General features: G+C 36.0%; 3 protein-coding genes across 3 annotated transcripts; 2 read left to right on the top strand and 1 right to left on the bottom strand.

Annotated features, from left to right (window-relative positions):
• The first annotated feature begins 2,183 nt into the window (after nucleotides 1–2,183).
• Nucleotides 2,184–6,063, top strand: LOC138304790 (uncharacterized). The gene is made up of 2 exons (XM_069245065.1): nucleotides 2,184–2,336; nucleotides 3,277–6,063. Exons 1-2 carry the CDS (start codon nucleotides 2,272–2,274, stop codon nucleotides 5,768–5,770), a joined length of 2,559 nt encoding a protein of 852 aa, XP_069101166.1. The 5' UTR covers nucleotides 2,184–2,271; the 3' UTR covers nucleotides 5,771–6,063.
• Nucleotides 6,064–10,730: 4,667 nt separating this feature from the next.
• Nucleotides 10,731–15,966, top strand: LOC138304789 (uncharacterized). Its single transcript, XM_069245064.1, has 2 exons — nucleotides 10,731–10,968; nucleotides 12,363–15,966. The coding sequence occupies exons 1-2, from the start codon at nucleotides 10,904–10,906 to the stop codon at nucleotides 14,863–14,865; spliced, it is 2,568 nt and encodes an 855-aa protein (XP_069101165.1). The 5' UTR covers nucleotides 10,731–10,903; the 3' UTR covers nucleotides 14,866–15,966.
• A 3,380-nt stretch (nucleotides 15,967–19,346) lies between these two features.
• LOC138304787 (uncharacterized) lies at nucleotides 19,347–23,728 on the bottom strand. The gene is made up of 2 exons (XM_069245063.1): nucleotides 23,571–23,728; nucleotides 19,347–22,416 (listed from the first exon to the last, which is right to left on the bottom strand). Exons 1-2 carry the CDS (start codon nucleotides 23,633–23,635, stop codon nucleotides 19,779–19,781), a joined length of 2,703 nt encoding a protein of 900 aa, XP_069101164.1. The 5' UTR covers nucleotides 23,636–23,728; the 3' UTR covers nucleotides 19,347–19,778.
• Between the last annotated feature and the right edge of the window lie 307 nt (nucleotides 23,729–24,035).

Genomic DNA, 24,035 nt, shown 5'->3' with positions numbered 1-24,035 from the left:
ATAACGAAGTAACGGGTAAAATTTATACATACTAACACTGAAATACACTTTGCAGTGTACTTTACACATTACAGTGTACTTTACACATTTCAGTGTACTTTACACATTACAGTGTACTATACACATTACAGTGTACTTTACACATTACAGTGTACTTTACACATTACAGTGTACTTTACACTTTGCAGTGTACTTTACACATTAAAGTGTACTTTACACATTACAGTGTTCTTTACACATTACAGTGTACTTTACACATTACAGTGTACTTTACACTTTGCAGTGTACTTTACACATTAAAGTGTACTTTACACATTACAGTGTACTATACACATTACAGTGTACTTTACACATTACAGTGTACTTTACACATTACTGCGTACTTAACACATTACAGCGTACTTTCACATTCATATTTCTATTAAAGTAGCTATGATATATTTATTTATAGCCCTTATATAACTACTGGTATAATATAGGTTGATTAATGCTATACATCATGTTGTCTGTGTCTTTATACAATGGATTCTCGTGAAGTCATGACGACAAAAATGTTGTTTTCTTGGTAAAAATTGAAAGCTAAACACACAAACCAGGCTCGTAGTATTGTAAATAACACAAACAGGATCGATCTGATTTCTTCATAACGGAAAGTAATCAGAATGGTGGGATATCTGTAATAGAAATACAGATGTACCATTTCGCATGTGGGTAGGAAAGATAGGGATATTTTGCCCTATTTTTACCTTAAATAACAAAATGTTGTAAACACCCTCGGTAAGCTCGGGTTGAATGATTATAAAATTGTATACGATTTTGATGCAACAGATAGTAGCGGCGAGGAGATCAAGATCCTCATCACTCTTTTAGTCAGATTACATTAAAGAACGCTTGATTCAAATTGAAGCATTTGGATTAAAGCTAACGACTAAGTATGTATGTATTATTTAGGCGATGTCTGTCGACATTGTGGATCTAAAATGAGAGAGACGCTTCTGAATATCACAATAGGAGCTTATCTTATCTCAAATGTTATCATTATTGTTTTATCCAATCAACTAAATTTAATAACAAAAATTGATAAAAACGATTATTTTAAACAGATTTGATGACGAATTCTATTTAGAAATATTTAAACCTTATACCTCACAAATTAGCTCTGTTAAAGCTGACAATGCAAATCCAAAGACAAATGATTCATAAGCTATTCTTGAAACGAAATGTAGGAAGAAGAAACGTAATGGAGGGGGAAAGGTCCTCAAGATTTTGTAAATATCCTCGCACCCCACAGGAGGAGGCTAATTCAACACACAACCATATATACTTTATATACTTTTTCATATATCATTACATACAAAAAAATGTTAAGATTTAGAATGGCTTAGATGAGTTTTATGATGCATTTTGATGAATGTACGAACGCCGAGGGCGCAAGATATGGGTTGTTTGAGGGGTTCGGAGGTCTCCCAGGGAAAAATATTACGATTTAGAATGTCTGAAATAGTTTTACAATGTATCTTGTTGATTTTAAAGCTTTCTTCACATGGTGATTTTTCGATTTAAAGTTAACTGCATTTAGAAATGATACTTTTGAACGTGTCATATCATTATGCAACACTGGTCGATCTCAACATACCGGCTTCACATCATCGGCACATTTTTGTGTAACTCAAAATAATAATGAATTAATTGTCTTGCTAATACATATAAACAAATTAATCTTTTAAGAGACATTTTTTAAATAGAAGAATCCGTTGATGGACTTTTTAGTCTAGTTCATGTTCCTACGTCCCTGTGAAAGTGTACTTTTTATAATCTCGATTACATACTTTTTAAATTGTATTATCAGCTTTAAGATTAGATATTGTTCAATGGTATCCCATAACATTCATATACACAAAGTACTTAAAGGACAAATTAATGTTTTGTCTTATACATTTGATATATCGCTGTCTATACCTTTCATTGTGTGATATTCTCAGGCTATTTTCATTTCTACAGGAATAATGACAATGTCCGTTTAATAATTGTGTGAGTGTGTGTTGTGTGTATTTATATGTATACTATGTGCCGAGGAACTAGACTGATACACAACTGTCAAACTCTATATATAGAACATTACAACGGAACGAACCAATGAAATCGTGTTGTAACGGTATTTCACAATCACATGTAAGCATAGAGTATACGGGTTATAAATACGCCGGGTGGTATTGTACCATCAGAGTTACCCGTTCTCAACTGGGTGTACGCTTCGTCCCTAAACCTACCATGGTTAACAAGAATTCTAAACGTAGTGTCCACTCAGGAAACACTCTCAGAGCTTCTAATACAAGGTACGTTGCCTAGATATATATTTCCGGATATTTTCCCTCTATTTATCTTATAATAGTGCAACTGTTAAATCTCGTAGCTGTATAATATACACAGAATGTATATGCTATTTTTACTATATACTTCCGTGGTTTGTTTACAAAACGAGATATTAATAAACCCGCAGACTGAACATTTGATTATCTAGGTTTCCTATTTTATTACTGACGCTTGTGATATTAGGATACTAGAACCTTTAATTATCTAGATTTCCTATTTTATAACTGACGCTTGTGATATTAGGATACTAGAACCTTTAATTATCTAGATTTCCTATTTTATAACTGACGCTTGTGATATTAGGATACTAGAACCTTTGATTATCTAGATTTCCTATTTCATTACTGACGCTTGTGATATCAGGATACTAGTAATCGTATAATTTTGATAAAGTATTTGTGTGCGTATTTATAAGTTTATCACTTGTATGCCGTCATATAGATTCTTAATTGTATTTCTGGCTTGCCTTTTGTATACAATATTTCGTTGAAAATTACTTTTTATTATAAGAAGTAGATTTTTACACAAATGATTGCTTATGTTTTTCATGATATAAAAAGGTCAACAGAATAAGAAAACAATAGACTTGAACACTGGTTAACAGTCAAACAATAGACTTGAACACTGGTTAACAGTCAAACAATAGACTTGAACACTGGTTAACAGTCAAACAATAGACTTGAACACTGGTTAACAGTCAAACAATAGACTTGAACAATGGTTAACAGTCAAACAATATATGCATTATTATATGAATACCTTACAGAAGTTCTAAAATGGCTTAAAATAGGTATCCTTCAGCATTTCGTCAATTTCGTAAATTAAAAAAAAAACCCATGTGACTGGTAGTTTGGATTTCGCAAAGAATAAGTAAACTAACTGTGTATGTTTTTCCATTACCAGGGACAGTAAACTGTACCGACAGCAGTCCTACCTGATCCGTCAGTCCAAGAAAGACAGTACCATTACACCTCTGGACGAGCTCGGCCTGGACAGGGACCATGTCGCTTACTCCCTCAACAAGAAAGGACGATGGCTGGTGCCACAGATCCTAAAACATGAAGTTATTCATGGAGAAGAAGATGTAAAAGTCGACATTGTTGAATCACATAAATTGAAAAGACGAAATAACTGCACAGGATTTTATTCCAATAATGGTTTCCCGAGAAAAATTTTACCAAAGAAAACGTACTTCGATATCAGCAGTGTTGATAGAAAGCCCTTTGGTCCGGAAGTAACTGTTGATATAGTAACGCCATGTCCACGAACAAGTTCACTTGCTCACAATCCTAAATATCTCGACTACTCGCCTACACCTATAGGGAGGAGTGACACAGACGCCGCTACTGTTGAAATGTCCAACCCTCCTAATCGCAGAAAACACGTCCACAGAAAGAAGACGTCCATGAAAAACATAATAGATGAATATCTCGACATTGATTTTTCCGAGGACGAATATTATGACCCACTATTTGAGGACATGTACAGGAGACCAAATGACATATACCTTGGTGACGTACTGGTTCATTCCAATGACATGCAGGAACTTCTCTTCAAAGAACTTGCCGGATCTGGACCTTCAGACGCTTTTGAAACAACAGACAGTCAATCATCCTCTGTAACTGAAATGCGATTTGAGGAGGAAGAGACGAGTCACACAACTGTCCTGATCCCAAACACAGAAGTGGTGGCTGACCATCTTAAAGAAGCCTTTGGTGAAGACTATATCGAATGCCGCTGTCTTCCAAGGAAGTTCATCATTGATATCACAGACAGAGTTACAAGAACCATTTCGAAATCGAAAGCTTTTCACACAAGGGATATCAAGCCAATTGGCCTGTCATCTGTCTTAGTGTTTGCCTATGATATGATCGGTAATCTCAGTAATACTGATGTTGACTCGTTTAATGTCTCCATCAACATGAAAACCATACAAAGTTGTCTCATTATTGACAATATTCCAGAAAACAGTGTAATGGGTGTTGAAGGGATAGTTCAGCGTGCTGTATCGTATATAGCATCCCTCCCATTTGACAGTTTCATCTCTCGAATTTCTTCCAAAGTTTCCAAATCCGGACCATCAAACAGCAGCCATAATACTCTGAAATTGTGCACGACAACAGCAGCCGTGTTCGCCCCTGAAAGTATCACCATCAAAGACATACTACAAAAAACCCGTACAAAACTCTCTGATCATGAAATCGAAGGAAATGCTGAGTTTGAGTTTGTCCCGCCCGGGACGTGTTCCATTTGTTTCGCATCACTCGTCGAAGTTTCTGCAACCGCTCTTCAATCATGTGGTCATTATTTCTGTGATCGCTGCTGGAACGACCACGTGACAAGTGCAGGTAGTGGAAGATCTGGACATATCACGTGCCCGGAATACAATTGTGGGTGCCCTGTAGATTATGACGTTTTACTCACTTTTTCAAAGCTTCAAATCGTCGAGGGTTTGTTCCGCCGAAGAATAAACCAGGACATAGAAAAGGATCCAAATTCCAAATGGTGTCCTAACAACACTTGTGGGCGCGTTGTTACGTATAACAGGACAGGTCTGAGTACAAATATCAGGTGCGACTGTGGAACGGAATTCTGCTATGACTGCTTGCAACCAATCCATTGGCCACTATCGTGTCGAGATCACCAAAAGTACTTAGAAAAGCTTAAAGAATATGGTCACATAGAAAAGGCCCTAAAATCTAAAGAAGTGATATCGTTTGATTTGCATGGAAAAAACTGTCCAAAATGCCATATCTTTATTGAAAAGGATGGTGGATGCTTCGAAATAGCCTGCATATGTGGGACTTTGTTCTGTTGGGGATGTCTCAAAGAGGTGCAATACCATTCCAGAACGCCTTGTTACTCCGGTAACATGGCTAGTTTAGAAGGTGACATGTACAAAACAAAAAGAAAAAGAGTTTATACAATCCTTCCTGGCCCCGATCACGACAAACCGACTTGGTACAAACGTGCGGTCGAGTCCCGTGAATTACGTAAAACCTCTAAAGTAAAGCTGATGTCGTCTGCTCTCAGATCCATATGCAGAACACTGAGGTTGTACAGTAAGGATGCAGAAGTTAGTACCGAGCTGGCGAACCTTCAGGTATCCGAGTCATATAGCTCTATTCATGATAAAATATATCCGTTTCTCACTAGTATGATTACTCTGGTCCTAGAGTTATCTCCCGTTTGTGAATACACATCTGTATTCTTAGCGAACTCCGATGATGATAGTCTTGAACACCTCCGATATCGTCTCCAACGTCTGGTCGAAGGAATTCAATCTATTCTTCTGCATTCACACAATCTCTACTTAAAATCGTCCATCTCACGCCTGTTTTATCTGCGCCGGGAGTGTGAAGAAGTGTTCCAGACATTGGTGGAAACTGTTAATTAGATAATAACAATGACAAATATCTAATAGTCGGTGGTCAGTCATTTCGGATTACGGGATATCGGTTTTGATGTATTGCAATTATGTTTTTTAACAATTTCTGTTTTAAACATCAATGTTGACAATGTTGAGTGCAGGGAGACTGGAGGGGAAAATGTGTACGTGTGTGTATATATGTGTACATTGTATATGCAGGAATCCATCTGTAATGCATTTTATTTGATAACATAACTTACTTGAATCGAAAGAATATGCATTGTGGAAACTAAGATGACAAAAATAAATATGTAAAAATTTATTTTCATGTTCGGTTTTAGTATTTTCAGTTAAAGAAGTTAGGAAATGTCGTTTCCTATCTTGAATACTGCCTGTCATATACGAATTGGTGAACCCCTAAAAGGTTGAAAGGCTCTGAAAGTGGCAGGAGCGTTCATTGTATCGATGACGGTATGTAGGTTGACCGAGTGGTTACGATATCTCGACACATTACCACAAGCCCTCCACCTTTGGGTCGGATAGTCGGAGTTCGAATCCCACTTGGGGTAATTGCCAGGTACTGACCGCCGGTCGGTTGTTTTTTCCGGGTGTTCCGGCTTTCCTCCACCAACAAACCTGGCACGTCCTTACATGACCCCGGCTGTTAATAGGACGTTACCTTCAGACATAAACCTAAACCCAATGTAAGTTGGAAGTATAACCGTTCAATTACTGTAAACCAAAGGATTTTCGCGTGCAAAGTAATTAAGGTAATTCGTGGGCGACTACGAACCACAACATTTGATAGCTGTGAAATTGTTTTTATTTAAGTAGAAGCAAATTACTATAAATCGCAAAGATGAATTACATTGAGATGTTGTTTTGCATAAAAAACAGGAATTATTGAAACTCGTCTCAAATAATTTTCTTGACAAGATCTTTTAATCAAAAGAATCGCAGTTAAAACATTCGTGTTGAATTTCAAATGGTTTGCAGATGATCCCTATATATTGGCCATAGTTTCTCAGGAAGTTGGCGGACAATACCTGTATATACCTGAAATTGGTAGTAGATTCGATACAACCAAAAACTGTTGAGCACATATTATAAAAGCAAATATTTTTTTGACTGTGATGTTTATAAAAAAGAGACATTGTCATAATTATTTTAAATAGATGTACAAATGTAGACCATTATTAGTCCTACCTTGGCCAGGTAACAGTCTGAAATATAAGTTATCATTACATGTACACATGTTTACATGCAGACTTTATACATGAAAACAAATTAAATAAACAGTCAAGTTTATGATGTGAGCCTTTAAACAAATTAGACAACTTTAAACATAATTAAGACTATGAACGTGGAAATTTACGCATGTATAAACTTTATTGTTAAAAGTATTAAAGTATACATATCACGAAAATAACAACACCGTGAAAGTTTTATGTATGACAATCGCGAAATTAAGTACTCGCGAAGAAAATATCCACATTTACAGTATCATGAAATTTAGGAGAACACGTGTAAAAGCAATTAATGAAATTCTGGAAAACACAAGTAAAATGCAGGTAAAGGATAAGTGTTTTCACAACATAACTTCATTCGTGATAATTTCAAAATGTGGAAGAAAGAGGAAGGAACCCATAAACGGTATAAAACTTAATAAAAATTAATTCCCTAGCGTTACTTTAGATTGCTCCACCTTCAGAATCCGATACCTAGTACGGATAACCATTGGTACAAAGCATGGACTGGCATTATGGCTGCCAACACATGATCGGAACAAGTCCTAATGTTGCGAGGAGTGAATGATACATTACCTCTCATTACCATACCCCTTATTTATGACACTGGCGTGCATTTTGTAATTCATAGCTGAAAACATTAGCTGAAATTGGTGTTGATATCGGTGATGAATTGTTTTTTCTTTTCAAATGTGAAAATGCCTAAATTACAGCTATTAGAGAAAACATTTTGCTCGGTAAAATTAGAACGTCAATTGAATATTTGAAATATTCAAATTATGAACAATTTTGCACTTTTTCTAAGAATGATGATGATACTGCTTACAATTGATAGTTATTTATGTTAATTTTTATGTCCATCTTGCCATGCCTATTTCCATATATGCCACAATGGAACACATTTTCTTGTTAATGAATAAAACGTCTTAAGATAGTTATGTTAATACCGCCTTTTGTCTTAAGACATGCGCACTATTATAATTAGATATGTTCAGTACGAAAGTATCAATTAGATGTGCTCTCAGGATTCTTACCAAGATTGCTGCATAAACAATATCAATCTATGTCAATTTGAAATGAGAGGACCTTTATGCAAAGTTAACTACAATTTTATAAAAAAAAATATGCCACCGAGTGGTACTCTATACATGAATAGAATACCAAGTATGTCCATAAAAAAACCTTCATGTGGATCTATGATTCAATTTCCATGTATTAACGTAGACCGTCCCTTCTGTGACGCCATACGTTTGTAACGTCGCTTTCCCGATCCCGGCAAACATATTTTATTTCTCCGTACCCACATATTATAACTCGCTTCGGATATCCACAAATAGTTCGTCTGCCAGCTTTCCGAGTGTTTGCTTGACGTGTACCAATCTAAAGGTGTGATCTGTGACAAGGCCTTAAAGGGCGCCGCCAGATGTTTCAGTAAGCATAAATTATGCAATATTCACACTCTATCTTTGTCCCAAAACCCACATAAGAGAAGAAAGAAACTTTTATTTCCGTAACAGATATGCCGTTTTTGATCAGCTGATTATATTGGATGGTAGCTTTATCACTTGAACGCTTGCGAAAAAAGCAACAGCACTGAGCTTCTGCCGGATGAAGATTACGTTCGTCGGCTCTTAAAAGCGTTTGAATCGCTTGATTAATAATGAGCTGACTTCAAGCATCGCATTCACGCTAATGAGATTTTTACAGTGGATAAAAAATGGAGGCCGCAAACTGAAGCTGTCAGTGTGTAGGATTGAATTTTTTTTTTAGAAGTGCTTCGCACTTCGTGCCCTGGGCAAGAAGGGCTGCGCCTTTATAATGTTGAAGATTTGTGCATGAAGTAAATTCAAAGAATCATAATGGTCGCTAAACAATCACATGGAATACACGGATTGACGGGGACCCAAAACGTAAAACTTCGCATCAGTTAGGCCTAATAACTGAACATCAGAATGACCGTCATGCTATGTACCTATGTTTTTGCAGGATAGATCTAATTCCCACAGTATATCAATGCTAAAGGAAGTTAGCGATGTTTTAAATGCAAACATTCGAGTTTTGTGCTTCTATAGATACCTGTATACTAATTTTCGTCCGGAAACGGACAAACAATATACGGAATTAAAATTGCTGGAACATATTTTCATTTTATTTTTTGTTAAAATCTTTACCTATTATTTGAAAGATGCTATAACGGAAAATAATCCATTTTAATGCAGTATCACACAGAGCAAAATATTTGTCTCAGAAAAATCTTATATATTTCCTGCTGAATTAGACTTTTTTTGAAAGTTTGAGGTCACGCCTACATGTAGCTTGCAAACTGGTTTGTTATATTTTATATAATAGATAAATAAAATCATGAAAATATGTAATTATTATGTTATTTTGTATGCTCCAATAATATAATAAATATAGAAATCTTACAAAGTTAAATTAATGGTTTTTGTGATCAGGGTATACCTAAAATCAAAATATCAAAAAATAAACGAAATACCTGAGAGGAAACTAGAAGGGACGGTCTACCTTAAATATAGTATTTGTTTTCTCTAAAACATAACATTTCTTGTTGGATATTTTTATATGATGTATGATATGAACTAGTTTTTTTCTAGTATTGGGTGTCCATGATTAACACAGTAAAATTTGGCTGAAACTTGAGTTAAAATGCTTTACAATTTACAGACTACTTCATCTCCTGACGACATTTAAATTACAACATGATGGTGTGATTTACAACCGGAAACTTGAAGACTTTTTTCATTTGCAAATGTATGATGTCAACAAATATCCCTGGTACATAATAGTTATAATGGTAGAATTTCTACTAAACTACCTGGTTGATACAATGAACAGAAATAAATAAATACAGGATGACAGAAGTCTTCATTAGTAAACACATAAGCCTCCTGATGTAATATATACATCCTCCTGATGTAATATACATCAGAAAATAATTGTCTTGTTTATTGATTTGTAAATACACAAATTTACTAGACTATGTTAATGAATATTTGCTCTCTTAATTTACCTCTTGGTATCTATAACCCTTTGTTCTGGTTAAATGATATTACTTGGGTATCTGTCAGACTATGACAATACCAACGGTTTATGTGTGTACCCATTGACGACAACAGTGTCATAATTTTGTGCAATATTTAAAACTACTGCACAATGTTTCAATCCAAAATCAATAGCTTGATTTAACCCTTCATTTCACTACGTTTTGAATGGCATATTATGTTCCACAAATGGACATTAAAGCTAGATGTGACATGCTGACGAATCAAGAATTTTCAATATATTACAATAACGCGTCAAAATTTTCGTCCATTCGGTGGCACATACATCTTTTAAAATAAGATTATATAAAAAACACAATATTAAGAATTATTCGATTATCAGAAAAACAAAACCTTGATATCTTTAATATGATAAAGCAAAGATATGTTAAAAACAATGACAGCATACACATTTACTATTCTGGTTATGCTTGGTATGTTATATAAAAATCTTTTTAGAGAATTATAGTTATATCTTTACAAAAGCCTACATTAACAGAGATCGATAAATCTTTCCATTTTATTTTCCTACAATAACGACAGTATGACCAGTATCCACCAACTTTAATCTAAATATAGAACCACTGGTTTTTTTTATTCAACAACATATTATAACGTTTCGCTGCCTAGACATATGTGTATAAGGATTCTTCTATATATAGAACATTACAGCGCATTTAACCAATGAAATCGCGGTACGAGGGTATTTCACCACCGAGTGTAAACACAGCACAGTGTTTATAAACACAGTGGCCGGCCGGTGTAGTACATGTAGTAGCAGAGAGCCGTCTCGCCTGCCACATAGACCTACCTGCTCTCACCTGGGTGTACGACTCGTCCCTAAACCTACCATGGTTAACAAGAATTCTAAACGTAGTGTCCACTCAGGAAACACTCTCAGAGCTTCTAATACAAGGTAGGTACCAAAGAATAATTTTATCTTAATTTTCTAACTACAAAATGAAACGATAAAGCATGTAAGAAATAACTACAGTATATTGGTACCTTTTCCGTTAGTGTCTACATCTATAATATAGCTAGGAATCACTCGCGTATATATGCTGAAGATACACAGATTCACATTTTTGGTATAAATTCTAACTAATGATATTAACCAAACCAATAACTATATTACATTACAGAGTTTCGGTTTTTGTAGAAGAAGGTTGGTAATCCAACGTCGTTAATACATTTTGTTCTCACTTCCTTCTAAAACTGTTACAAATGGTAGTTCTATTAAAAAAGCTGCGTGTAATTATTTTATCTATGCTTCCACACTATCAAATAAATTGTTTGTACATTATCTAAGGGAGGTAATCCGAAGTTAGAAATCATTCATTAGGTATGAAAACCGAAAAACCTTTCAAATGTTCTAAAATTTACTTTCACGATTTAGATTTAAACTTAACCATGATTTAAATCAATAAATTTTCAAAACGTTTTAATTAACCCTCCGATATTTATATGCAAACCTTTGTTTTCAACTTGTGGTAGGTGTATGTCATGGTAAAAGAAAAGATGGGGCTAAAGGATCTAATAAAAATATACATAGTGACGCTGCAAAATGAAATTAAAATCCTTTACATATTTATTCAATTTATTTATTTATTTTCATTAAAAATCGTGCATATTTATTGTCCTGTAAGTTACTACAAATAACACTACTCACGAACTACTGATAGCTATAGATTACGGCAGAAAGTACATGAACATTTCATAATTCACTGTATTGGATCGTTAAGTCACTCGCTCTACTATGAATACCATTATGCGTTATGGAAGATGAATACTATGATGCGTTATGGAAGATGAATACCATAAGGTGTTATTGAATATGAATACCATATTGCGTTATGGAAGATTCAGTTACAAAAATTACTTACTTTACACCGTTACCACCATTGAATAGTTGAGCTTCTTATTTTACTTCAAGATAAAAATGTTAAAAGTAATTAATTGCATCCCGAAAAAATTCCGTGGCACTATGGTCTACTGAATGAAGTACTGATTGTGCATGTACCAAAAGCAAAATATTTTTGTGCATGTATTTTTGTGTTAATTAGACATGTATATACAACTAAACATTAGTTGTTGTTCAAATGACAGGTATCGTTTATGCTCTGTCGACGGTGGAACATCTTTAAACATGAAAATGTTGAAGTTGTGAAACAGATATGTTCCTTAATTCAATTGAAAAAAACTATTTCGGTAGCGTCACGTTTAACAAATCTGTAAAAAGTAGGATGGAGTATAAGTGAAGGGTAAAATTTATATCTTAATTACCTTTAGTATTATTATTTTTATCGTCAGGGACAGTAAGCTATACCGACGCCAGTCCTACCTGATCCGTCAGTCCAAGAAAGACAGTACCATTACACCTCTGGACGAGCTCGGCCTGGACAGGGACCATGTTGCTTACTCCCTCAACAAGAAAGGACGATGGCTGGTGCCACAGATCCTAAAACATGAAGTTATTCTTGGAGAAGAAGATGTAAAAGTCGACATTGTTGAATCACATAAATTGAAACGAAAAAATAAATGCACGGGGTTTTATTCCAATGACGGTTTCCCGAGAAAGGTTTTACCAAAGAAAACTTATTTCAACGCAAGCAGCGTCAATAGCCAGACCGTTGACCCGAAGGTTACCGTTGATATAGTAACGCCATGTCCGAGAACAAGTTCACTTGCTCACAATCCTAAATATCTCGACTACTCGCCTACACCTGTAGGGAGAAATGACACAGACGCCGCTACCCATGAAGAGTCCAACCCTCCCAATAGCAGAAAAAACGTCCGCAGAAAGAAGACGTTCATGAACAACACAATAGATGATTATCTCGACATTGATTTTTCCGAGGACGAAGATGATGATCCATCATACGAGGACATGAACAGGAGACCAAATGACATATACCTTGGTGACGTGCTGGTTCATTCCAATGACATGCAGGAACTTCTCTTCAGAGAACTTGCCGGATCTGGACCTTCCGATGCCTTTGGAATAACAGAGAGTCAATCATCTTTTGTAAATGAAGTGCGATTTGAGGAGGAAGAGACGAGTCACACCACTGTCCTGATCCCAAACACAGAAGTGGTGGCTGACCATCTTAAAGAAGCTTTTGGTGAAGACTATACCGAGTGCCGCTGCCTCCCCCGGAAGTTCCTCATAGACATTACAGACAGAGTTACCAGAACCATCTCGAAATCAAAAGCTTTCCAAAACAGAGATAACAGACGAATTGATTTATCAGCTATATTGGTATTTACCTACAATATGATCGGTAGTCTCGATCTTACGGATATTGACTCGTTTAAGGTTTCCATTAACATGAAAACCACACAAAGATGTCTCAAAATGGACGCTTTTCCGGAAAACAGTGTTATGGGGGTTGAAGGAATCGTTCAATGTGCTGTGTCATACATAGCATCCCTCTCACACGACAGTTTCATCTCTCGAAATTCAGCAAAGACCCAGGCTAATCCGACCAATAACAACCGTAACATCCTAAAATTGTGCACAACAGAAGCTACCGTATTCGCTCCTGCAAACATCACCATTAAGGACAAACTGACAGAAAACCGTTCAAAACGGTATGAATCAGACGGAGCAATGAACTTGAGTTTCCCCGATACCTGTCCGATCTGTTTCGACTCCGTCCAAGAAGGTGCGGCCACTGCCCTACAAACATGTGGTCATTGGTTTTGTGATCGTTGCTGGAACGACCACGTGACCAGTTCTGGCAGTGTACGGTCCGGACAGATTACATGCCCGCAATACAAATGTCAGTGCCCAGTAGATTATGGCATTTTACTCACAATTGCAAACCTTCAAATCGTCGAGGGATTGTTTCGGCGACATATTAACATGGATATTGAAAAAGATCCAAATTCCCAGTGGTGTCCAAATAAAACATGTGGACGCGTTGTGACGTACGATAGAGCTGGACTGAGTACCAACGTTAGCTGTGAGTGTGGAACTGTTTTCTGTTTTAGATGTTTACAACCAGTACATTGGCCCCTCTCTTGCAGAGACTATGAAAAATACAGAGAGAAACTAGTAAAATACGGTCATGTAGATAAAGCATTAAAATCTGAAGAAGTGTTTACGTTTAACGTCCAAGGCAAGCGCTGTCCTGTTTGTAACATCTTCATGGAGAAGAATGGTGGATGTTTCACCATTACTTGTATATGTGGTGCGCTATTCTGCTGGGGATGCCGCATAGAAATCAGAAATCATCCCCCACAGCCTTGTTACAAAGGGGATATGTATAGTGTAAGTGGCGATAGGTACAACACCAGAAAAAGGCGGATTATAGCCACCATCCATGGCCCTGACTACGATAAACCCACCTGGTACAAACGTGCTGTCGAAGTTCGTGCTTTACGTAACCCTTCTAAAGTAAAGCTGCTTGTATCTTCTGTAAGGTCCATGTGTAAAACAGCACTACGATTATATAAACACCGTCCTGATACCGACATCGCTGCCGACCTGGAGAACTTTGAAGTACCCGAGTTACACAGCCCCGTCTCTTTACAGGATAAAATCCACTCATTCCTTACAAGTATGGTCACTCTTTATGTAGAGTTATCTCCCGTTTGTGAATACATATCCGTTATTTTAGAGAAATGCCATGACCAAAGCCTGGTCCAGCTCAGGGATCGTCTTCAGAGTCTGATTGAGGAAATGTTCTCCATATTCATCGCTGCACATTCCTCTCACATTTTAGACCTAAAATCATCAATCTCGCGTCTTTTTCAGCTGCGACTTGAATGTAACAAAGTATTCGAGATGGTGGTGACTGCTTTGGAGTAAAAGAACACCGTTAAACATTCTTCAAACCTACTCAGCTCATATCTGATATAAATTCTAAATCTAATGTTAGTGATGATGAAGGAAATTTACAAGACAATAATTAAAACACCAGACCTAGTTGTTCAAAAAGTGATTAGGCTAAACCCAGTATAACGACAATTTACAAATCAAGATTAAATGATTTCAGTTGATACGAATATATAATCACAAATATTGCAGCAAATGAAAATAAAAATTTCACTAATCAATATGATTAAGCTAATCATCCTTTGAACAATAGGTTAATGTCTTGATTCGTTTAAGTTGCAAAGAGTAAAAACAAAAGTGTTTTTTCCTTCTGAAATTGATTTTGTAATTGAGTAACTTTTTCAATAAGAAAATGTGAACATCGAATGTCTTATTCCTTCATTTAAAGCACATTTCTGGGAAATAATAATAATTAAAAAAAAATAAAATATGCAAAATTGAGTGTCATTTTGTATTTTTTTATTTTTCAAATTTTGTAACACATTTGACATGACACACAAAGACACTTTCATTCTTCACATACACACACACACACACACACACACACACACACACACCTTATACTATCTAACATACACAGAGAGAGAAGAAAAACGAAAATTAAAAAATGTGTACATCTATGATTACTATATTGTGAATATTTCAGGATAAGGAGTACGAATATAAAGTTTTCCAGTCTTTTTGCTCCTTTTCCTTGGCTTAGACTGGCCACCAGACCCTAAGTTGCTGATAAGACTTTCTCAGCAGAGTTTTTTTTACTAGATTATCTCCCCCTAGTTTAAAACTAGAATCAGGCATGTAGTAAAAACAAAATATTCAAGCCAAATTGTAATGATTTTTTAAAATATTTTTAAGATGTGCATTAAACAGAAAAGTGTTTGTTGGTAAGATGTGGTGATTTATTCTGGACTGTTATATATGTACCACTGTAACTATGTGTTCTTCGTAAAATGGAATGGAATTTTGTAAATTTGAGACCAAGTTGCATCATCAAGATCAAAGTCTTTGTTCCACTTCACTTTACCAGAAGGCACAGCTTCACTATGGATTAAAATATAAAAAAAAAAAAAAATCTTTAGTCCATTTTCTTTCCTTCAGAAAAAAAATCAACGTTATTGATACAATTGGATGCTGAAGTTTTGATTGAGGAATTACAGCCGATGATAACTTTTTAACAGCCGATATGATACTATGATAATGAAGAAATTTGGTACATTTGTATTAACATTGTACCTGTGAAGAAACTTATTGCAAGTGTAAAACCTCTTTGTACCGTCTCTTAATAGATCATTAGTTGTAATTACATTTTTTTTCAAAAGATTTTTTACATTAATGAACTTCTTATCAACAGTTATATTTTTATTAAACCAAATATGGGTTTTTAGAATAGATACCTCTTTAGCGGTCTTCTTATCATTCATCTTGATCAGTGTATTCCATGCTTTATAAACATCAATCCAAAATTTATTGGACATTTTTTCTGGCAAATTTGTAAATTTTCATTCCCACCATGAGCTCAAATATCTACATTAACCAAACTCTTAAAAATAATTTGCCATTTAGCAAAATTAAGTGTCATGTATTCTATTGAATAATGTTTTTAATGGTCGAACCACTTAAAAAAGAAAGGCCCAGCATTTCATCCTTAACAAACCAAGTTCAAAAAGCATATTTCATTAGCTTTAAGACCAAATTGCTTCCTAGCATTTAATGTTTTAACTATATTTGATGGCTTAATCAAATTAATGAAACAATTTTTGATCAATGTTTGATACTTAATCGCTAAAGGCGGATTAATGTAAAATTTAATAAGTCTGTCAAGTGAACATGGTGTAAAATTTTGACAGATCAGGAAGAGACTTGCCAAACGTTGGCCAGCCGAAATCCTAAACAAGAGTCGAGATATCCTGGTTTACTTGACATATCATGGAAGATTATCTTTCTCCAATACTAACAAATAATGTTTTTGATAAAATTGTCCATTAGATCATCACCAAAGGAACGCCGTTATACGTCAAGATTAATAACTTGATGAAAAGGTAGTGATGACGTCATTGTCCAGCGCGTTCGAGTTGTCCAACACTACCTTTGTCAGATATAGAAGTCACGTCTCTTTCCTAGCAACCACAAGATAATCCTGCGAAGTATGGGAGAAACCGATTGTTTTATCGACAAAAAGAATACAGTATAACACAGTAATAACGAACCTCAGAGGACCAACTAAATCACTATGTATATAAACATGAATTTGTTGTAAGCGAGTTCGTGATAAATGTGTTTTATTGAATCGACTTTGACAATAGCGGTCACTATGGTGAAAAATCCAAAATGGTGGAGCTTATAAGGAAGCTTTGGAACTACTATACTAAATGCTTTTCCCGCCCTTATTTTTTCCCTTTCAACATCTTTAGATTATGAAAATTGAAATCACTTGACATTCTGTTGAATACAACCTTCATATTTGTTGTTAAAACCATTATAAAACATTGTCTGCATGTTTTACTGTAATTGCAATTAAATATAAAAAGATGATGATAAAAACAATATTGATTAATAAACGAAATCATTGCAACTGGGTGTACTTGTGGTACACGGTGTCGCCGGCGCGCGAGTATGCTGCGCGTGCTGTGAGAGATTGTGAGTGCCAAGTCAGAGTGTTAGGGACTCATGCGCGAAAGTCTATCCATCCGTACACGTACCCTTTTCCAGTCACTCTGCGCCATACCAAATAACAACCCAGAGCACCTGCTTACCTGGTAAGTGTCCTACATATAAATGAAACCTATATTCATGTCCGTATATATATTCCGTATTATTTTCATGAAGCATTCTGAATAATTATTTCGCTTGCATGAAACGTGTACATATATATATTATTTGCAGTCTCCTTCCTAGCGTCCAATATTAAATTGTTACACAGAACCTTGAGACGTTGAGACGGCTACACATTATTACAAAATAAAGAATATAATCTATTTTCCTCAGCAATTTTTTTTATTTGTGTGGAAGGCTTACGACTCGTGTCTGTGTCGATATTTTACATTGCCTTCTCTTCGCATATTTGTATACAAATGCAGTACCAAACCTAAGATTTCTAAAATATCTTTTACCTGAGGTTCAGTCTAGCCAAGGTATGGTTGCTGATATCGTCCCCGCCAAGCGACAGTGCGACAATGTGACAGTGCGCCAATGAAAGCGACAGTGCAACAAGTACGCCATGTGACAGTGTGACAATGCGCCAAGCTTGTCGCATTTTCGTATTGTCGCATTAACGCATTGCTGCACTATCGCATTGTCGCACTGTCGCATGGCGAAGTCGCCAATGTAACAGTGCGACATGGCGGATATCAGCCACCATAATTTTCAATTCACAAAGTGTTGAGTTTTATGTGAAGTATTCATAAAGGCACTTTTAGTTATACATGTTTCTAATTTCAATTCAGTTTCACCTGGACATATTTCACAGCAAACTATTCATTTGTGGTGTAGGCTTACGACACGTGTCTCTGTCAGTACATTACCTTGTATGGTAGCTGATATCGGCCATGTAGCCAAACGACAATGTAACAATGCAACAGTGTGCCATGCGACAGCTCGACAATGCGCCAAAGATAAGCTAGACTAATCAGAAACGTGATACGTGTAATGCACTTATTAGGCAGCCCATTGCTATAGTTTACATGTCTATTGTCATAAAGTTTAGATATGTGAGGTGGGTTGCTCTCTGTTACCGGCGAGGTTGATAAATTAAGATAAATAATACACTGTTAACTACGATAGTAATGAATTATCTATTTGAGCGTAATTCCTTTTTCCACAAACCTTTCGGAATATAAAGTTAGCCTGATCACAGGGGGCCAACTCAATGAAAATGGATGTTGTCATACATTTTTTGTATTTGGAGGATGGATTGATGAGTATATATGACAGTCATGTGATTTCTTTTTAAAAATACGAGATTTGAAAAATTATTAAAAAATCGAGATATTTACTATAAAACAGAGATTAATTTTTCAAATCTCGTATTTAAAAAAAAAAAAAAAAATCACATGACTGTCATATATACTCATCAGTCCATGCTCCAAATTTTCATTGAGTTGGCCCCCTGTGAGCCTGATTAGCATCTGTGGTAGGACAAAGGGAAGTAACTCTGAAATGTATATTACCTCAAGCTGATCTGTATGTGTTTCTCAATGAGGCCGATTTCGATTATACGGTTTGACAGGTTAACCTAGTTGTTCGTTTATGTATTAAAGGCAGATCTTGTGATTTTATATTATTTTCAGACGAGCTTTGATAAAGTCTTTACAAGCCTGTATAAAAAACTGCAGGTCTGTCAGGATTCACTTAAAATAACGACTTTAACAAACAGTCGAACCCGTTGTTCTGAATAAACGAAAACGGCCTTAGTCATACATAGATATATGTATCAAAAAGACAATAATTCCCGAAACTTCTGTTCACATTTTATTTTTGTATATTTGACATGAGTGCTGATAACACTCGTAAGACACGTATACATAATGAATAATGAAAATAAATTAAATCTAAAGACGAGACACATTTTCGATCATCGTTCTTAGACTAGTTACAATTTTCTTATTGTTCATGTCTACCTTCATTTATCCAGACGAAATATGATAAGAAAATAACAGCTTACTTTTTAGTTTACAAGCACAAGTATATTCATAAATTCCAAAAACTTAAATATATAACACATAATATTTTATTTACATGAGGTTGTATTCATAATTTGACGCTCGTTACTTATAAAATAACATATAGGTCTTCTATAACATATATATACATATATTTCTCTAGAGTTATATCAACGTCATATAATGTTCTCTCGGGTTAACAAGCAGTCGGAACATTATTGAGAAAAATTATTTCAAAAGTCTGACAAGATTATCTGACGCCTTCTTGCATTGAAATCGAAGTTTCCAAAGCTGAGAAATATTGTCTTTCCTGTTCCGGTTGTCTGAAGACCTAAATACGTGTAATATTTCGCCACCAATAAATGCCAGGCGGTCCGTGGTTGTTTCAACAGCCTGTCTGGACGATTTACTGAGCTGATACCCAGGCGTGTCTAGGAGCACTGTCGTCAGCTCACATATGTGACTGATTTCCATGTAAACGCCTACCATGCTCTTCAGAAACGGCTTAATCTTGTCTATCACTGGTACGTCAACAGCCAGGTTGGGAGCTGTGAAATCTGTTAACTCCTCTCCTACACTGTTACCATGACGACGATGAAGCATTTTCAGTGACGTTGTCATTTTGTGAATAGCAGGCAACATAATCCTGGAATGTTCCAGACCACGAAGCTCTCGATACTCCAAGGCCTTTTTGTATCCTTTACTTTTATCAGCGCTGTTTTCAACTTCACGCAAAACCCTCTTTGTAGTTTTGTATAAATCTCCGTTCTTGTTTTTGTTTGGCCTGCAGTATGCCGTGTAGATATGATTATTGGAAAAGGCTTTTCCACAGCCCCAGCAGAAGTTGCATCCACATATACATGTCATGAAGAAGCAGCCGCCATTCTTCTCCATGAATTGCTTGCATTTTGGACACTCTTTTCCTTGTGCAAAACGGATATAATTTTCACTCGGCTCCACTTCCTCTCCATTGTTTTTAAGCGTGTTTGAATAGAACGCAAAATGATCACAAGCCAGAGGCCAGTGTGCAGGTTTCAAACAGTCAAAACAAATGTTTGTTCCACATGAACATGCGACACTTGCTTGTTTCCCAACAGCATTTTCCTTACATTCTATTGCACGACCACAGTGCTTGTTTGGACACCATTTAGTATTCGCTTTGAGTTCGACTTCCATAGTCAATCTCCGCTGGAAAACCTTCTGAACGATTCGTATGTTTGAAGTTGTGAGCAAGATGTCATAATCAACAGTACTCTGGCACTTGAACTCCGGACATGTAATGCGCCCTGATCCACTGTTCGCTACTGATAGTAGATGGTCAGTCCAGCATCTGTCACAGAACCAATGTCCACACGTCTGTAAAGCAGTGGCAGCATTCTCGGCAATGGCTTCACAGCAGATGGAACACATTTCTGGCGGTAGCGACTCAAACTCCAGGGTTATAAGTAAGTCCGCATTGTCTATGTCTTTGTCTTTATTCTGAAGGATGTTTTTGACGGTTGCACGATGGTTTATGGCGTCGTGGGACATACATGGTGTTCCCCTACTCTCTGCTAGAATCTCAAATGGTGTGCGGGCTTGTCTGGAGTATGGCAGAATTGAATCTCTGTGAACGAGTTCATCCATGGGAATAGTTTCTATGTAAGCTACAGTTCGGTTGACAATGTCTTGTACACCACAGATGGAGCCATCAGAGAAGGTGTTAATTCTGGTGGACATCTTCTTTGTTTTCATGTTCAGGAAAATTTTAAACATATCAGCATCATTGTTGTCCAAACTGCCGAACATGTCGTAGACAAATACCAGTGCTGATGCGAGGTCAGTGCTCATGATGTTCATGTCGCGGAAAGCTTTGGACTTTACCAAAGTACTCTGAACAGTCTCTGTGATGTTTATCACGAATTTTCTGGGGGAACACCGGCATTCACTGTAGTTCTCACCAAACATTCGCCTCAATGATTCTTCAGTTACTTCATGGGCTGGGATACTTGCACGGATACATTCCATAGGATTAGTAGACTGTATCTCCCCATCCTTTACGTCTTCAGTCTTTATCTTCTCTTCTTTCTTCCCATAATCTCCCTCTGTTTCTTCTTCTTTAGTCATGTATACAACTCTGTCCTTTGTTTCCTTTCTGGCCGAAGAGGATTTCGATGTCTTTTCTCTCCCAGCCAAAATATCTTGCATTTTTCTAGAATGAATTAAGATATCCTCAACAGATACGGAAACGGGTAGATCGTTCTCCGCGTCATTTTCATATCCATCGAATTCGTCATCGTCATCTTGGTACTCTTCTTCGTCTAAATAGCTGTCGATCCATTGTTTCGTTCCTATTTTCCTCCTTTGCTTCCTCGCTTTACTTTTTATCGGACTGCTTTGTTGAGGACGGTCAACGTTATCTGGATCAACTTCGTCGGTCGGTAGGTTTTCATACCGGATGTACTTAGGATTGTGAGCAATGGAACTCGTCGCCGGGCAAGGATACAGCACGTTCATCGTCACGTGAGGTATGGTGCTAGTGGTAGATTCTGTTGTTTTTGGACCTTGTAAACTTGCGACATTGAAGTATGTTTTCTTTGGCAATACTCTTTGAACAAGTCCCTTATTAGAATAGTATCCGGTACATTTTCCTTGCTTCTTTAACTTATGGGACTCCACCAGATCCACTTTAACACCACCGAGTTCTTTGCTGTCCACAAAGAGTTCGTGTTTAAGGATTTGTGGTACTAGCCATCGTGCTTTCTTATTGAATGAGTATACGACGTCATCCCTGTCCAGTCCTAGTTCCTGGAATATCCCGGCTACATTGGTGGCGTTCTGGGATTGTCGTACCAGGCAGGACTGTCGTCTGTACTGGCGATTGTACCTATAATTATATAAACAGCATATAACTACATAACTTCAAAACTTATTACAAAGTAAGGATATATTGAAATATTAAAGATGTTACACTGACGACTAATGCTAATTTTTATCTATCAAATAGGGGTAGATTAAATGTATTTATTATAATTAAGTGTATCTCGAAACAAATTACATGATACTATGCCTTATATGGAATGAGGTATTAATTCCACAGATCACAAAAGTAAAATAATTGATGTTATTTGTATTTTTTTAATTTGACATACATGTATATATACACGCTTAATCATCAATTATTGCGCAAATGGTAAATATTAGTTATGCTCTTTCGACGGTGGATCATCTTTAATATATGATAGCATAAAACACGGACAATAATTGGATTGAAATATCATAATGTTAGAAAATGTATCGAAGTACATTATAGGGTAAAACATGGGTAATGAATTTGATGAGAATATTAGTAGGATAATTTCTACCTCTAATGACAACATCCGAGGGCATAAACTAGTAATACTGCACCACGATATGTATAATTATATTGAGATTCGCCTGGCGGTAAATGATTGAGTATACCGCAAAAGAATTCATAGAATGGTGATACGTGTCACCATAAGGGCAACATGCAAATGCTAGGTCAGAATACCACAGCCAGAATACCGTTATACCTAATACCAGCGATAACGTTATATGTTTATAGTATAGAATATATAAAATTCCCAGGACATTAACTTATAGTTCCTGTTCGCCGGTCTGATATTTAACATGATACATACGTCACTGAAGAAATATGATAAAATATATATGTTTGATTTTAAATATATCAGTTATTACACGTGCAACAATTAACTTGGATAGAGAAAACACATGTATTTTTGTACGCCGACCGTAAATAAAAAAAAAATAAATAAAACGTTGAAACAAAAAAGTATTTATAATCATGTAAGTGAAGTCAATAAATTACCTTTTTAAGTTCATTAAGATATTTCTCTATATCATGTAATGGTGTTTTTTTTTAATATTTTTAAAACAGTAACACACACATATCGCTATTTAATGTTTACAGATGTAAGTGATAATAGACTTAAAGCGTGCTAATTATAAATTATAACTCATTGCACCATACTTATAATACAATATAAAACGCTGCCTTACCTTGAGTTGGACGCCCTGAGGGTGTTTCCAGAGTAAACTCGACGTTTGTCAATCTTGAACACCATTATTGTTGTTGTTGGAGTATCGATGATCAGCCTGTGATACCGACCTTAGGCCTGTGTCCTCTATATACACTTTGTTTACGTCGGGTGGTGCAATACTAAGCGTCTATATATAGACGTCTTTCATTATCACTAACCTGTGTAATCCAGTCGCAATCAGGACCTATATGAACACTGCGCTTACGACAAAGAGTAAAGTGCGGAGATTTATAGTTTACATAGTGGTACGATTGCCACACGTCACAGTGAATGGTGTAACTCACTACCTAGAAAAGATCATTCAGATAACAATTTTATATATACGTTATTTATTTATTTATTTCATCTCATAGATCTATTCATTTTCATTTATTTATTTTATTCAATGAACTTTTCTTAATTCTGTAATGCTTTCACATGGAAC

This window comes from Argopecten irradians, chromosome 12 (assembly GCF_041381155.1).
Source record: "Argopecten irradians isolate NY chromosome 12, Ai_NY, whole genome shotgun sequence".
NCBI lineage: Eukaryota > Metazoa > Mollusca > Bivalvia > Pectinida > Pectinidae > Argopecten > Argopecten irradians.
Note: the sequence above shows the minus strand (reverse complement) of the source record. Positions and strands in the feature narration are given on the sequence as shown.